We start from the raw sequence: 13,597 nt of genomic DNA on the forward strand, positions 1-13,597 counted from the left end.
GGGGCAGCCAGTGAGGAGGGCATCCCATCTAGCGATAGTGGAGAAGAGGTAAGAAGACATAGTAACAATAATATTTCCGATATGGATTTCCCAGGTTTTCCTCCTCAGCTGGCTTCAGCTGAGCTGGGAAGGAAATCCAAGTCCAGTCACCTAGGCTTGTTTGCCTAAGGCCTGTTCCAGAAAGGGACAGGAAGGAGAAGGGAGGGATTCTGGGCCATGCAGGTTTGCAGGAGAACCTGGGGAGATAGAGATACCATCTCCCTTCAGGGTTGAGTCTCTTATTGGGGAAGGGAAAGCATCTGGGAGCATCAGATCAGATTTTGGAGTCTTGCTCAGGCTGGGTAGAAATAACAAAGTCCACCTTTCCCAAGATTTAAGATCCTATCTACCTGGCCCCTCCCCCCCAGCCATGGTATGGTAGTAAGCCAGACTAGGTTTTCCTTCCCAGGTTACCCAGGCCAGAAAATCCCTAACTGCCCTGTTATAATTGTTACCTGGTATTTTCCCCAACTTTGTGGGGATTCCAGTCCAGCTACCCTCAAGATCCAGTGAGTTGATCCATTAGAGGGCTGGGGCCTTTTGGGTTTTTTTGTTTGTTTTTTTGGAGGGCAGGGCAATTGGGGTTAAATGAGTTGCCCAAGGTCACCAGGCTAGTAAGTGTTAAGTATCTGGGGCCTGAGGCCTGATTTGAACTCAGGCACTCCTGACTCCAAGATCTGTGCTCTATTCACTGGGCCACCTAGCCACCCCTTGGTTTGTTTTATAATTAACTTTGTTAGCTCTAAAAGTAAACTGGCCCCCCCTCTGTGTTATATAGACTCCAATATTGGGCCTCTTGGCCTTCTTACCAGACAAGAGGCTAATCATTTGTCTCCTCATACGATGATGGTTCCATCCTTCAGCCCCTTGGTCAGTTTTCTTGTACTTGGACCAAGGGTATGTTGGTCATAAGGTACCTAAAGCTAATCTGTTTGCACTCCAGGTGCACATCCATGTAGCTTGGTGCAAAGAGAGGGGAAAAAATATTTTTCCCTTCTGTTCTCACTGCCTTCATGATGTTGATCAGGATTTTGTTGGTCTTGTGAAAACTGACCGAGGGAATGGTGCTCAGTGTTCTAGCTAGTCTCTTTGCCCTGATTACTAGCCTTCTGACCTTGGACAAATCATTTTACTTCTATTTCTTCATAAAATGATGGAAGTCGGAATAAATGTGATAACCCTTTTAGTTTTTAGGTTCTATAAATAATCACTGTTTGTAACCCTGTGATGTACATTTTGGAGCAAGGGTTCCCATCTTTTCATCCCAAAGTATGGGAGATGACTGACTTTGTCCTGAAATTTGAGGCTTCCTCCTTTCCCTGAAATAGGTGGGGGGAGGAGAACACATCAGGCCTTGGAAGTTTCCCTGGCCATTTGACCAGGATCCTTTCATGTAAGCCACCAAATAAGTTTCTCAGACTTCATCCATCCCTCGCCCTCTGCAGGACACCCCAACCTCCGAGGAACTGGAGCTGTTTGCCAAAGAATTGAAACACAAGCGAATTTCCTTGGGTTTCACTCAGGCTGATGTGGGCATGGCCTTGGGCACGCTGTATGGTGAGAAGTAGACAAATGTGATGGGGTTAGGTGGGGGAAGGGGAATGGTTAACAGAGGTACAGAGGTAGCTGTAATCCTGGAGCAAGTAAGAATAAGATGGTAGGGACTCCCAGAGTTCTCATACTTAACATCCCCAAGACCAAAGAGGAGGCAAGGGTATGGGTTTAGGGTTCCTCTTCTGGTCACTCCTCTCCTGCCCCATTACTTTCCCTCAAGCCAGCCTGGTAGGAACTGAAAGGGGAAACAGTGACCCTGGTCTTTGGGAGGTGGGGATGGGAACCCTACAGGGCAGTGACCCCCCCATTTCCTGAGCCCAGAGTTGAGCACCCACCTTTACCCTCAGGGAAGATGTTCAGTCAGACCACCATCTGCCGGTTTGAAGCTCTACAACTGAGCTTTAAGAATATGTGCAAATTGAAACCATTACTTCAGAGGTGGCTGCAGGCTGTTGAGAACACTGACAACCCTCAGGAGGTAAGACGTCCCCCTTTCCTGCTAAGATGCTTCCCAGGATTCAGCCCCCTTACTTACTGGCGGCTTGAATGGGGGGAAGGAAGGGGAAGGAATGGGGTTTTCAAAGCCCAGGCTGCTCTTTCCCCCACCCCAGGCTCTAGCTGTGCCCTATCCCCCCCAGATGTGCAGTATGGAACAAGTGCTAGCCCAGGCTCGAAAGCGTAAACGGCGTACGAGTATTGAGACCAGTGTGAAGGGGGCCCTAGAGGGCTTCTTCAGGCGTTGTGGGAAGCCCACTCCACAGCAAATCTGTGACTTGGCAGAAGAGCTGCACCTGGACAAAGATGTGCGTGGTCCCCGGGGCATGGGCAGGTTATGGGGCTGGGCTGGGGAGGAGGTTGAATAGTAGGCAGCAATGAGGGGGGGCAGTGTTATGGTATTCAGGGTATTCAGCTCATCTTAGAAGATAAGTTTGGAGACCAAAGGGCCTGACTTGAGTCTGCTCTCTGCCCCTCTTAGGTGGTTCGAGTCTGGTTCTGTAACAGAAGGCAGAAGGGTAAGCGGCTTCTTCTGCCCTATGGGGAAGATGGCGAAGCATTGCCTTATGAGCTGGCCCCAGGCACTGCCCTCGTCCTGCCAACTGCTGCTGTATCCCAGAACTATGCAGCACCCCCACCAGCTGTGCCCCCTGCCCTCTATATGTCCACTTTTCCTAAGGGTGAGCCCTGCATCCCAGGCATGCCCATGCCTAATGGGGGCATCTGAGCCAGGATCAGTATTATAGGAACTCACTGGGGGTTCAGGATACCTCTTGCTTTTTCCCATTCCTTCACTTGCCCTATGACTGGCCATTGTCTGAGATACAGTGGTCAGGCCTTTTCCCAACCCTAGATTCTCTTTCTGCCCCTCCACTGCCCATATCTAGGTTTTTTTGGGCATCTGAGAAACAATATTCAGGTCTTTTTTCTCCTCCTTCTTTCACCTCACACTCCCAAACTTGTGATGGGTTTGGGAGCCAGTTTGGAAATAAAAGTTGGGTGGTAACTGATTGGATTGGTGGTCTCTGCAACTAATTTGGGATGGGGTCTTGGGATTAAAAATAAACAATTTGGGGTAGAGGATGGGACTAGCTGGCGATTCTGGCTGACTGAGTTGGGTGGGAGATGGCAAAGGCTTCTCTTGTGACTGGAGCTGTGTGTTATCCCCAGTGGCCTTGGACGTAGCCAGTGCTTATTTATCGGCCTGCCTGGGCATCTAGCCTGAGTTCCACCAGGGGGCAGTCTCCCACTCAATCCTGCTTGTGCCTGGTTGATTTTGTAGGCATTTATATTGTCAAAACCAGATGTGGTAGTGATAAAACTTGGTTTTCCAAGTGAAAAGAAATCCATTCTTGGTTAGAGTAGAGGAGCCTTGCTTCACAGGGAAGAGCTCCTCCAGGGTTTTGTGTCTTCCAATCTCTGGCCTCCTTGAGTCTTAATTTCATGCAGCTATTTTCCTCTCTTGTTAGAGGCACTCTGCATCATTTGGGAGTGCTTACATTTTACATCAGACTACATGTCCCCATCCTTCACTCCTCAAGGCCCAACGTTTGCACCTCTTCTAGGGGATTGGCTGTTCTGGAGAGATGTCTTGGTGTTCGTGCCCTGTGGTTGAAGTGGGGGGGCCCCCAACTTCTCCACATTCAGAACTTGGAGGCTAGAGTCAGATTATATTGGGAGCTGAGAGGAGGTTATCTTTTGCCTTTCCTTGGATCCTTAATGCTCAGCAAAGTGCCTAGCACATCGGAGGCTCTTAATAAATAAATGCTTATTATCTGAGAGGAGGCATTCTTTTTCTCAACTCTTGCCCTGTGAGGATATGGGAAATAAGCTTATTAGTTAGGCAGAGCAGCCAATTCAAAAAGTAGATGACCTTTGTGGTCTGCATCACCTTCCTTTTCTGACTCAGTTTCCACCCCCAGTTCCCTGCTTCTGACATTGTTTCATTTTGACCCATTTTAGAACTACATATATTTACCCCAAGGTCTCAGTTTCCCCCTGACTATTCTGTTCCTGTATAGGGGTGTAAATATTCAAGTCTTAACATCTGTCTGCAGAAGTCCTAGTAATCACCTAAGTCATTGGTCTTTCCAATTCTGGGAGGATTCATAGTACTTGAGTTTGGAGCGAAGGCCAAGTCAGCTGAGTACTGAGTTAAAAGATGAAGGAAAATACCTAATTTTCTCCCCTACCCCAGTACAAAACCTAAAAATGGGGTAAATTTACATTGAGGATGAAAATACCAATTTATCCTAGCTCCCACAAGTATATATGTGTGGGAGGGAAAGAAAAAGGTAAAAGGGAGAGGAATCAGCATTTATTTATTTAAGTGACCACACTGCTAGGCACTATGCTAAGTATTTTACAAATATCATTTGATTCTCACAACAACCTTGTGAGGTAGGTGTTATCCCTGTCTTACTGTTGAGAAAACTGAGGTGTACTGGTTAAGTGATTTGCCCAGCGTCTAGCTAGCTAGTCAATATCTGAGATCAGGTTCAAACTCTGGGCTTTGCTCACTTCAGACCTAGCACTCTATGTATTTTGCCATGTCACTGCCTAAGGGGCCACTTCCTTGGCCTTCAGGGGCTTTTCCCCTCTTCTGCTGATCCCCTTCATTGTTCCAGAAGTTCCTCAAGACAGAACGGTCTGTAGTTTGCTTTTCTGTGCCAAAGTCAGATCTTTATTTAGGGGCCCCTCAGGAAATGTTTGCTGACTGATCCCCAAAAGGATCAGTAGGGCGTGCCAGGGGAAGAGGCCAGTCTGTGGGTATAGGGTGGGGCCTGCGGGAAGCACCCTGTGCCTGGTTGGCAGCACAAACAGGAAGAGTACCAGGTCTAGTAGCAAGAAGCAAGGTCCCCAGCGGGCCAAAGACAAGACAAGATAGGTTGAGGTTTGGGTTTTTTTTTTCCCTGCTTTGCTTCAGGGGCCCTTTGGGAGTGCTGGAGAACCCCCATGCCCACCCTGTAAAGAGAAAAGCAGGAGCCTCCTTATTGGCCTCCCTGCCTCAACTCTCCTCTCACAGCTACCAAAGTGATATTCCTAACCGGGCCTAACCGGCCTGGTCATTCCTTTGATTAATAAACTCCAGTGGTTCCCAATGTTCCTAATATCTCAGATTAAATATGAACTCCCCAGGCATTTTATAAATGTTCACAGTCTGGCCATTTCCTGCATTCCTGCGTTCAGTGAGCTAGCCAGATTTTCCTTTCTCTCCCATCTTTGTGCCTTTGATTTGCCCTTTCCTTTTCCTAGAATGCATTCCTATTTTACCTTTGCCTCTTAGAATTCCTAGTTCCCTTCAAAGCTTAGCTCAAATATGACCTATGAAAGGGCTATTTTTTTTTTAAGTAATCTGCCCCACTGACAGCTTAGTGACTTCTCCAGTGAAATTCCCTTTAGTTGTTTTGTATACATGTACATGTCTCCCAATTGAATATAACCTTGAGGGAGGGACTGTACCCTATCAGCCTGAAACCCCAGCACCTGGCACACAGTAAACACTCAAATGCTTAGCACATTTAAAGAGACAGGATGATCTCTTTACAGTAGTAGCACCCCAATTCTTGTGCTTTTCGTTTCTTTAAAGCTGCAGTGAATTCTCCTCTTTTAGCCCTGAAAACAGGTACAAGAATTTGGAGATACCTCCTAGGCTCTGGGATCTGCCCTGAGGGAGCTCTGGCAAAGTATTGCTTGCCTCTGATGGAATAGTTCACAACAACCCTTTCAAGGTTTGGCTCCAGGCCTCTGGTTTTTGTTCTGTTATTTCCTTCAACTTCCTGATTTTTTTTTTTTTGCCACGTTTTTCTGACCTCCTGCCTTAGAGATGAAATTACTTGGATTTACCTTTGCCAGGGGTGGAAGAGAATCCTTGAGCCAGGGATGGGGGAGTAAGACATATAATGCCAGATTGGGAAGCAACTTTAAAAGATCATCAGGTTCAAACCTTATTTTACAGAAACCCGGATAAATTAAGTAACTTGCCAGTGCTTGATGTGACGTTTGGGACTCTAGAACACAGTTGCCTTGGCAGTCCAGTGTTCTCTATCACTGGTAGAAAGGGAAGGAGAGCACGTCCTAGCTGCCCCAGATGTCAGCCTCACTCTTGCAAGGCCAACAAAACCAACTTCGTCAGTGCATTCCATAACTACTCTCTGTAGATCTATACCCTAGTTCATAATATATATGAGATTATGTCTGTTATTTACCCCTCAAAACTACAAATGCAAATCCCAGTAAATGACTGCTTGCTAAGAAAGGCACCAACACTCCTTGAACTTACTATGCCTTGAGGAACAAGCCTCCAAGCTGTTCCCCTTGGTATTGGTCATGCTAATTAGATACAGAAACCTCTTAAGGATACTTTGATTGGTTTTCTTTTACCTATACAATTTACAATTTTGCCATTTTGCCTCACATAGCTAAACTATTGTGAAGATTGCTCCCTCTTTGCAAAATTGTGATTCTACTCTGCCCAGCCCAGGTGAAATAGTTTCTCTGTAGCACCTTGATTGCAGTAGTTAAATCTATTATCTTCCTCATCCTAGGTAACTAGGTGGTTCTTGATGGGCCTAGATTCAGGAAGACCTGAGTTCAAATTCAGCCTCTGACATTTATTAGCTGTGTAACCCTGGGCAAGTTGTTTAACCCCTGTTTGCCTCAGTTTCCTCATCTGTAAAATTGGGGATAATCATGGCACCTACCTCCTAGGTAGGATCCAATGAGATAATAATTGTAAAGTGCTTAGCACAGTGTCTGACACTTGGTAAGCAATATATAAATATTAACTGATTGTTATTATCCTAAGCAGACATAAGAAGGATAAACCCTCAGATCCCTCTCACCATCCCATTTGGGCAAACCACGCCATGCAATCCTTGGGAACTGAAGCATTAAGATATCTCTTAATACACTGAGGTGGTGCAGTGGGTAGTGCACCGGAAAAACCTGAGTCCAAATCCTGTTTATTCATTGTGTGACCCTGGGCAAGTCACTGAACATCCCTTAGCCTCTGTTTCTTTCCTCATTTGTAAAATGGGGATAATATTAGCATCTAACTCATTAGGGTCCAAAAGTAGATTATATATAAAGCACTTTGCAAACCTTAAAGTGATATGTAAATGTCAGCCATTAAATGTGACCTTGGTTTATAGAAAAAAGGAAAGCTTGAAAGTCATTTTTTGGGTTAACACTTTGGGATGCAAACACCAGACATGAATAGCCTCTTTCCTACTCAAGGGCCATCAGGACCCACCCGGCAGGTACCAACACCTGGGGCTAGTATGCTCAGATATTTGTCCCCCTGCCCCCACTCCACCCCCATCAGCTGATTGTAGATTTCTGACCAGTGGAAAGCTATCTTTGGTTGCAGAAACCCTTCAGAAATCCCTGAAGGATACCGGGTATCTCCCCACCAGCCTTTCATTTCCTTCCTCCTCTCTTCCCCTTTGGCAATCCTAAGATTGCAGGCCTCTGAGGTTTCAGATAACTAAGTGATGGAGACCCAGCTCCAGACAGGGATGGGCCTGAGGTGGGCATAGCAGCAGATGCCGGAAGTCCCTGCTACTCTGCAGGCTGTTGGCTTTCTTGAGCTAGGGGTTTCAGACCTCCAGGCAGACAAGAGTCCCCTGGGTTTCTTCACCAAGTCCTTCTGGCACTAATATAGTGGGATCCCGGGAGCAGAGGCTGCCTAAGGAGGGTCAAACTGGCCCAGGGCAGAAAGGGAGCAGGCTAAAGCTTTCAGACCAATCAGGAGCGGGATTAGGCCTGTAAGTGCCCAACACACTTGGGCCTTGGTGGGGTAGAGAGACCCAATCTCCAAAAAAAAAAAAAAAGACCCAGACTTAGGAAGCGTCCCAGAGTCATGAATCAAAGCAGGAATATATGGTCAAGGAGTTAATGCCCAATCTTGGGTGCTGAGCTGGTCCCCCAAGTTCTTTTGGACAGTGCTTTGTTCTCCCGATGTTATCCTTAAATCCCCTTAACTCCAAGGATTTTTAATCATCCAGGAGTGGCATCTTTACTTACCTGAAACCTTTTATAGCAGACAATGAATGAAAAACACATTAGTAAACAGCTTGATGTGTATCTGACACTGTACTAAACAAGAGGGTAGGAATAAGCACCAACTGTGAACCAGACACTCTGCTAGGTGCTTTTATCTCATTTGATACTTACTACAACCCTTTGAGGTAAGAGCTATTATTATCCTCATTTTACAGTTGAGGAAGCTGAGGCAAACAAGTTAATTAAGTGACTTGACCAGGGTTATACAGCTAGTAAGTATCCAAGGTTGAATTTGAACTCAGATATTCTTGACTCCAGCCCCATTTCTTTTTTTTTTGGAGGGCAATTGGGGTTAAGTGACTTGCCCAAGGTCACATGGCTAGTTTTTGCAGCCCCATTTCTTTATGCATTGTACTACCAGCTTGCCTCTAGAGATAACAAATATAACAGAGATATAGTCTCATATTCTAATGGGAAAGATTATACATATTTAAAGGAGTTGTTTTGGTCTAGGATGTCACAAGGATGATGAGTGGAACCCTAGGGTAGTTTTTTTTTTTTAACACACCCTTTCTAGATGCAGTATAGTGGCATTGATTACTGTTTTCAGCAGGGGTAAGGGGGAGTGTTGGGGTATGACTGTACTGACATGGCAAGAAGACAGTCTGGGTGAATCATAGTTTGGGACCTGGGGCTGGCTAGTTACAGTAAACTCTCATGAAACAAGACAATCATGGCCCTAGGTTGGAAGTCACAGTGGTGATGGTAGTGCCTTAGCAGCATAACCAGAGAGAAACGTGATGCCACTGCTATCCAGTATGCCTGTAGAAGGTTAGACAATTTGCCCAGATCCGTGCCAAAAGACTGGGGTTGTAAAGAAGTTTAAGGTATGGTACCCTACTTCAGGGTAGCTAGGTGGTACAGTGGATGGAATGCTGAGCTTGGAGTCAAGAAAACTCATCTTCCTGAGTTCAAATCTGGCCTCAGACGTTTACTAGCTGTGTGACCCTGGGAAAGTCACTTAACCCTGTTTGCCTCAGTTTCCTCATCTGTAAAATGAGCTGGAGAAAGAAATGGCAAACCCCTCCAGTATCTTTGCCAAGAAGGCCCCAAATGGGGTCACTGAAGAGTAGAACATGACTGAACAAGAACAAAGCCTTCCTTGACCTAATGACTCTCCTGCTTCTAACAGAATGTATCCTAGGGCTTCGATGGGATAAACGATTCCCCTACTTTTCGTCTATTATAGGTCCTATTTTATAGTTATTTCTTTTTATTCCTTTGAGTTGGAGAAGGAAATGGCAAACCACTTAAATATCATTGTCAAGAAAGCCGCAAATGGGATCATGTATCCTGGTGGATACCACCTACAAGATAGGAATGAAACCTTCTCTCCTAGCTCCTGCCTCTGTATCCCTAGCAGCTATCTGTGTGCTCCAATCAGAGTGAATCAGTGTCATTCTCTCTAATCTTGCACAATAGATCCCTGGAAGCACTTGAAACGTCTGGACCAAAGTGTTCTTTTCTCAAGGGGTGGAAGGTGGCAGTGTGGGAGAGGATGGGAGGCAGCTGGGTACCATGCCAATAAAGCTTCCCTAAAGGGAACATCCCCTGTGGGCCTGGTAAACTTCACCTAGGTAATTAACAGGGGCAGGGGCAGATGGCAATTGTGCTCACAGCTTTGCTCAAGGTCTTGCTTGAGCTGTACATCCCCTAGGTCATGAAGACAGGGCTGATCTGTGATCTGTTTTACTTATCACAACCTTCCCCCACCCCCAGGCATGATGATTCCTCTTCCCTAGAGTCCCAGCAGATAGGGGAAGACCACCTAGTTTTCGACCAGGTTGCTGTTGGCTGGGAGAGGAGAGGTTTTCATCCTAAGTCTCTTGCTTAGGTGATCTAGGAGTATGCTGGTAAATGTTTGACAACTAATTGGGGGTAGGAGAGAGGAATGTACACTCAGCACACTTTTAAGTTTAATGTGAATTATTAACATTTTCCTCCATCAATTAAGGTAGCTAGGTGGTACAGTGGATAGAGTGCTGGGCCTTGAGCCAGGAAGATTCATCTTCTTGAATTAAAATCTGGCATCAGATACTTACTAGCTATGTGACTCTGGGCAAGTCATTTAACCCTGTTTGCTTCAGTTTCCTCATCTGTAAAATAAGTTGGAGAAGAAAATGACAAACCACTCCAGTATCTCTGCCAAGAAAACTCCAACTGGGGTCATGAAGAGTTGGGCCAGACTCAAACAACTGAACAATTACAACCATCACTTAAGTCTAGCCAATCAAAAAAACAAAAACAAACAACAAATCCGGCTGATTTGTAAGCAATCCCAATCTCAAAGGTGTAAATGTTCATGCCGGAAAATTTAACAATCAGCTCTCCAGTAGGAACAAACTCTAGCACATACCTACCATGTTTCCCCGATAATAAGACACTGTCTTATTTTTTTTTTTTGAAAGAAAAACACCAGAGGGCTTATTTTCAGGGGAGGGCTTATGTTGTCCTGCCTCAGCTCTCCTCTGCGGCACTGCTCTCAATGGCGCCAGCAAGCAAATTACTGGGGAAGAACAGAATGACACGCTCACTGCTGCAGCTCTGATTGGATGCAGCTCGGAGCGCGGCGTGCGTTTCACAGGGGGGGGGGGCGGTGCATACAGAGGGTACCGTAATGTAGCATGTAGCACAGGGGATCACCTTCACTACAGTAGCAATCTCAATGGGGCTTATTTTCGGGGGAGGGCTTATTTTAGAGGAATCTTACACAGTAAGGGGAGGGCTTATTTTCGGGATAGGTCTTATTATCGGGGAAACACGGTAGAAGGAACTTAGGGAATTGGGGAGAGGGGAAATTGACAGGCAGGGAGTTTCCTTTCCCAGTTTGCCTCATCCCATTCCATTTTTGTCTGTCTGCCTTCTGGTCTAGGTAACATTTTTTTTCTTTTTGGAGGGGGGAGGGCAGGGCAATTGGGATTAAGTGACTTGCCCAAAGTCACACAGCTAGTAAGTGTTATGTGTCTGAAGCCGGATTTGAACTCAGGTCCTCCTGACTCCAGGGCTGGTGCTCTATTCATTGCACCACCTAGCCTATATTATTCTAATGATAAGAGTGAAAAGGATCTAAGAACTTCTCTTTTGTTTGGGGAGTTGACCTGTTGACTCAGGTGGATGATCACTCAGGCTGAACCCCTACCCAACCACAACTGTGCAACAGCTCCTCCAGTTTCTTCAGGCTTTAGTAAGCAAAGAAGCTGTAAACATGGAAGGAACAAGCATCCTGGAACAGTGGAGAGAACCCTGGATTTGGAATAGGAGGACCTGAGTTCCAATCTTGTCTTTGCCACTTATGACTTTGGAAAAGTCCAACCCTCCTTGCCTCAGTTTCCTCGTGTGTAAAATGGGGGGATTGAACTAGTTCAAACCTAAGATCACTTCCAGCTTGAGAGAGACATATGGTATAGGGTAGGGCCCTGAACCTGCAATCAGGAAGGCTTGGGTTCAAATCAATGATCCTAGATAAGTCATTTTTATCTGTCACCTCAATTTCCTCATTTCTAAAATGGAGAGATTGCATTCAATGGTTTCCAAGGTCCCTTCTAGCCAATAAGTCTCCTATCATCCTGAACTTTCCAGACCTCCAATTCTGTGTATGTATGTGAAAGACCTTTTTTTGAGATAGGGACAGGGGGACACAGGCAAGAAAGGATAGTCCCCATCCCAGAAGCAAAAGAGAAGGCCAGTAATCACTGGGTATCTCTCACCATCTGCTTGTCATAGGGCCAGGGAGTCAGGAGTTTTTCTGTTTTCTTCCCCGCCCCCCCCCCCTTAGGTTTTGGCAGGACAACTGGGCCCCTCAGTGCGTCACAAGGACAGAATGGCTCCTTCCCCTTCCCTAGCTTGGAAAGCCCCTGAGCCTTGCAGCCCCCTGAAGAGTAGCCAACATGCCTGAGTCATCACTCCCACCTTCCTAGTCAACGTTTGCCAGCTCTTCCCTACCCCTCTAGGATCGGAGGTTTCCTATGCTGATAGTCCCTGATGGGCCTATGTGCCTCTAGGGTAAAGTGGGGCTAGAGAGACAGACACAGAGACAGAGGGAGTGAGAGAGCAAGAGAGCACACTTATTAAAAGGAAACACAGGCATTGAACTCAATATTGGGGATGCAAATACAAGCAAGCTAGACAGTTTCTGCCCTCAAGGACCTTACATACTAAGGAGGGAATGCCACACTTAAAGTAGAGATAAAAAAGAATAGAGCATAGAGATAGAAAAGGAAGGGGAGAAGGTGATACCCAAGGCCATATGGTTTGTAGGTGACCAAGAAGCATTTTATAGGATCAAAAGAAGTACAGATTCAGAGCTGAAAAGGCTCTTGGACATTTTGAAGGACTGAGTCAGCAATCATGTAGTCCCAATCATTTTACAGATGAGGGAACTGGGACCCAGAAAAAGTAAAGTGATTTGCTCAAAGTCACATAGGTTACATAAGAGAAGTCAGAGTCCTGCCTGCAAATCTAATATTCACTTATGGGACCTGTAAGTTTGTTGCCTTTTTCCCATCCTGCATTGGGCCCTCACATTCCAGGACCTTTCTACAATCATAATATTCAAAATAACTTAATCAGGTTTTCCCTATGGGGCATTACTCAGATATCACCCTATCAGTCTCATTGGATACCTCTTGGTTTCCCTTGATTCTGGAGCATACCAGAGTCATTCAGGGATGGGAGGATTCCCTTAGAATTTGCAGGGGCATGACTTAGATATGGCCATTTGCAGTTGGGTGTCTCTGTAGAAGTCAAGCTGGGAACCATCAAAACTGAGAAGGCAAGGGACAGCTTTTCCAGTTCACAGGTGCAGGGTCCTGGGGACACTTCAGGTTGGCCTTGGGTAGGCATTTGAGTCACATCTACCATGATGCACAGAGACATTGGATTCTAAGAACAGATAACCATGTCTTCTGCCTAATCTCTTGCTCAATATATGTACTGTAGAAGGGGGTGGGGTGGGACTAGGAAACCCTTGCTCAGAAGACATTGTGGTATAGAAGAAAGAACAACTGGATTTGGAGTCAGAGGACCTGGGTTCAAATCACACTCACTTGCATCAAGGTCACTTTGTGACCTTGGTTGGGCAAATGACAACCTCTCTGAGCTACAGTTTCCTCAGCTGTAAAATGAAGGTGGTTGGATCAGATGACCTATGAGATCATTTTCCATTATAAATCTATGATCGTATGATTCCAGGTAAGGCAAGGTCACCCTGCTTGGCTCTTCTGTCCTCTATGGGGTACTTTCTGGGTAGGAGACAGGACCAGGGCTAAGAGAGAGGAAAAAGGTTGTTGACCTCTTAATAGAATAGCAGAGGGTATGTCTCTGGGAACCCACAAATGGGGGAGGAGAGGGAAGTGGGTGATGAAATAGCAGAAGGAAGAAGCAAGCAGGGGCTGAGCTTAACGGTAGGCTCTGGTGGGGTAGAGGGATGTGACCTTCCCCCTCC

At 46.0% G+C, this 13,597-nt stretch overlaps 1 protein-coding gene across 1 annotated transcript; it reads left to right on the top strand.

Annotated features, from left to right (window-relative positions):
• Positions 1-12: 12 nt before the first annotated feature.
• LOC138176704 (POU domain, class 5, transcription factor 3-like) lies at positions 13-3,098 on the top strand. Its single transcript, XM_069107517.1, has 5 exons — positions 13-48; positions 1,485-1,596; positions 1,941-2,071; positions 2,232-2,396; positions 2,570-3,098. The coding sequence occupies exons 2-5, from the start codon at positions 1,575-1,577 to the stop codon at positions 2,813-2,815; spliced, it is 564 nt and encodes a 187-aa protein (XP_068963618.1). The 5' UTR covers positions 13-48; positions 1,485-1,574; the 3' UTR covers positions 2,816-3,098.
• The last annotated feature ends 10,499 nt before the right edge of the window (positions 3,099-13,597 follow it).

This window comes from Petaurus breviceps, unplaced genomic scaffold (assembly GCF_028583685.1).
Source record: "Petaurus breviceps papuanus isolate PSGF00001 unplaced genomic scaffold, PetGlider_PUasm1.0 90137, whole genome shotgun sequence".
NCBI classification, from domain to species: Eukaryota; Metazoa; Chordata; class Mammalia; order Diprotodontia; family Petauridae; genus Petaurus; species Petaurus breviceps.

What these genes read in the sequence shown, in the direction of transcription:
- LOC138176704 (XM_069107517.1), top strand. Translation starts at nt 1,575, where the DNA reads ATGGCCTTGGGCACGCTGTATG. An exon ending in GGCCTTGGGCACGCTGTATG is followed by an intron (nt 1,597 to 1,940) that starts GTGAGAAGTAGA and finishes CTTTACCCTCAG; the next exon opens with GGAAGATGTTCAGTCAGACC. An exon ending in AGCTGCACCTGGACAAAGAT is followed by an intron (nt 2,397 to 2,569) that starts GTGCGTGGTCCC and finishes TGCCCCTCTTAG; the next exon opens with GTGGTTCGAGTCTGGTTCTG.